A 2,648-nucleotide genomic window follows, 5' to 3' on the forward strand; every position below is an offset into this window, starting at 1 on the left:
GACTGCCGCCTCCGGCCTTCCCGCGTGAGACGGCAACGGCGGCTGGGGATGGAGGAGCGGGGAGGGGCTGGCGACGCGGGATCGGGGCCCCTGGCGCCGCCCGAGGGAAAGCGACGGAGGAAAGGGGAGGGGGCAACTCACGTCTGACGCTGCTAACTTTGGACACCAGCTGCTGACGATCACCATAAGAATATAATAATTGTTTTCACAAGCATTCCCACGTATGTTCACCACACATTTTGTCCAAATAATACAACGCTTGTTTTCACAATCGAATCATACGATTTTACTTCCGACTTTTATTTATACGACTGCGTATAAAAGCAGGGCTCGCATTCTGAACCTGCAGCTCAGCCATGGCATCTATTCCGAAGCTACTGCTTCTCCTGCTGTGCACCTATCTTCGCACTCTCGTTGCTCACGGAGGGGACGATCTTCGCACCTACAAGGTTCTGCACGTCGGCTCTCTGAAATCTGCCACCGTCAACTGCTCCCAGCCCAAAGGTGCAGTAGCATTGTCTATGAACGCACATGCATGCAATTCCATGGGTTTTCGTTGCACTATTTTGAGGATATTTTGAGCACGTTTGTCATCGTGTTTCCTCTGTTCGGCTGTTTCAGTGACTCCATCATCCGGCGGCGTCACGGTGCCGTTGCACCACCGGCACGGCCCGTGCTCCCCCGTGCCCTCCACGAAGCCGCCGACCTTGAAGGAGATGCTCCGGCGTGACCAGCTCCGAGCCGCCTACATCACACGAAAGTACTCCGGCGTCAAGGGTGGCGCGGGTGACGTGGAGCAATCGGACGTTACCGTGCCGACCACGCTGGGCACCTCCCTGGGAACGCTGGAGTACTTGATCACCGTCGGCATCGGCTCGCCGGCCATGACCCAGACCATGCTCATCGACACCGGCAGTGACGTGTCCTGGGTGCAGTGCAAGCCGTGCTCGCAGTGCCACACCCAGGCGGACTCGCTCTTCGACCCCAGCTCGTCGAGCACCTACTCCGCGTTCCCCTGCAGCTCCTCCGCCTGCGCGCAGCTCCGCCGGAGCCAGCAGGGGAACGGCTGCTCCTCCCGCTCCCAGTGCCAGTACATTGTCAAGTACGGCGACGGTTCGAGCGGGACCGGGACCTACAGCTCCGACAAGCTCGTGCTGGGCTCCAGCACCGTCAAGAGCTTCCAGTTCGGGTGCAGCCAGTCGGAGTCGGGCAATCTTCTCAAAGACCAGACCGATGGGCTCATGGGGCTCGGCGGCGGCGCTCAGTCGCTCGCCACCCAGACCGCGGGGACCTTCGGCAAGGCCTTCTCGTACTGCCTCCCGCCGACTTCAGACTCGTCCGGGTTCCTCACTCTCGGCGCAGCAACCTCGGGTTTCGTCAAGACACAGATGCTGAGGAGCAGTCAGGTCCCGGCGTACTACGGTGTGCTCCTTCAAGCCATCAGGGTAGGAGGCAGGCAGCTCAGCATACCCACCTCGGTCTTCTCCGCGGGGTCGATCATGGACTCCGGCACAATCATCACGCGCCTACCGGCGACCGCGTACTCTGCGCTGTCGTCGGCGTTCAAGGCCGGCATGAAGCAGTACCCGCTGGCGCAGCCCATGGGCATCTTCGACACGTGCTTCGACTTCAGCGGCCAGTCCAGCGTCAGCATACCGACCGTCGTACTGGTGTTCTCTGGGGGCGCCGCCGTCAACCTCGCTTCTGACGGGATCATTCTGGGCAGCTGCCTTGCCTTCGCGGCCAACAACGACGACAGGTCCCTCGGCATCATCGGCAACGTGCAGCAGCGGACGTTCGAGGTGCTGTACGACGTCGGTGGCGGCGCCGTGGGGTTCAAGGCTGGCGCATGCTGATCGGCGCGCACAAGCACGCCGTTGACGCTATATTGGGATCTCAAGTTCGTCGTATACTTGTTTGCTGCTGCGAGCTATAGTAAAAGTGACATAGTACATGAAGTGGAGCCAAACCATCAGCGCACTATAGTACTTCGACTTGGAACGTGATGCAAACGTCCAAACTACCAACCAAAACATACTTGTAATTTCTCGGAAAAAAACATACTTGTAATTGTCTTCCGGTAGTTTAAGAATGGAAAAAGTCTCAAGAAAACCTTGAACTTGTAGTCGGAGTCGGTAATGAACCCTGAACTCGAAATCCCTGGAATTAGCACCCTGTCTTATCTAATCCCGACTAATCCCGGGCCTTTTTTCATTGTATGCCGATACTATCAAACGTCAGATTTGACGGGACCTCACAGCAGACGATTCGTTCGTGTTGTGAGGGTTGAGCAAGAGAACGAATTTGTTTGCTAAAAGGACACCTTCAACGTGAACCCTCCACATGAACAAACCTGTCGCTCACTTGAAAAGATAAGGTCTAGAGCAAAAAAATGGGCCAAAAACCCCAGTTTTCGCTCTAGAAAAAACAGGCATTGAAAAACTAATATTTTTCACCGGACTTAATTAACATGCAGCTTTACCATCAATTTTACAAGGAAACTACCCACATAGCCAATCATTCAAAACATGCATATTGTACGTATTTTTTGACGTGTTTATCCAACGTCAGATTTGACGGGACCTCCCAGCAGATGATTCATTCGTGTTGTGAGGGTTGAGCAAGAGAACGAATTTGTTTGCTAAAAG

At 55.4% G+C, this 2,648-nt stretch overlaps 1 protein-coding gene across 1 annotated transcript; it reads left to right on the plus strand.

The window, feature by feature from the left end:
* Window positions 1-344: 344 nt before the first annotated feature.
* LOC119332296 (aspartyl protease family protein At5g10770-like) lies at window positions 345-2,259 on the plus strand. Its single transcript, XM_037605478.1, has 2 exons — window positions 345-504; window positions 622-2,259. The coding sequence occupies exons 1-2, from the start codon at window positions 357-359 to the stop codon at window positions 1,854-1,856; spliced, it is 1,383 nt and encodes a 460-aa protein (XP_037461375.1). The 5' UTR covers window positions 345-356; the 3' UTR covers window positions 1,857-2,259.
* Window positions 2,260-2,648: the final 389 nt, after the last annotated feature.

Source organism: Triticum dicoccoides, chromosome 7A, assembly GCF_002162155.2.
Source record: "Triticum dicoccoides isolate Atlit2015 ecotype Zavitan chromosome 7A, WEW_v2.0, whole genome shotgun sequence".
Lineage (NCBI taxonomy): Eukaryota > Viridiplantae > Streptophyta > Magnoliopsida > Poales > Poaceae > Triticum > Triticum dicoccoides.

Coding starts and splice junctions, on each gene's coding strand:
- LOC119332296 (XM_037605478.1), top strand. CDS start 357: ATGGCATCTATTCCGAAGCTACTGCTTCTCCTGCTGTGCACCTATCTT. Junction 505..621: donor CAACTGCTCCCAGCCCAAAG/GTGCAGTAGCAT, acceptor CGGCTGTTTCAG/TGACTCCATCATCCGGCGGC.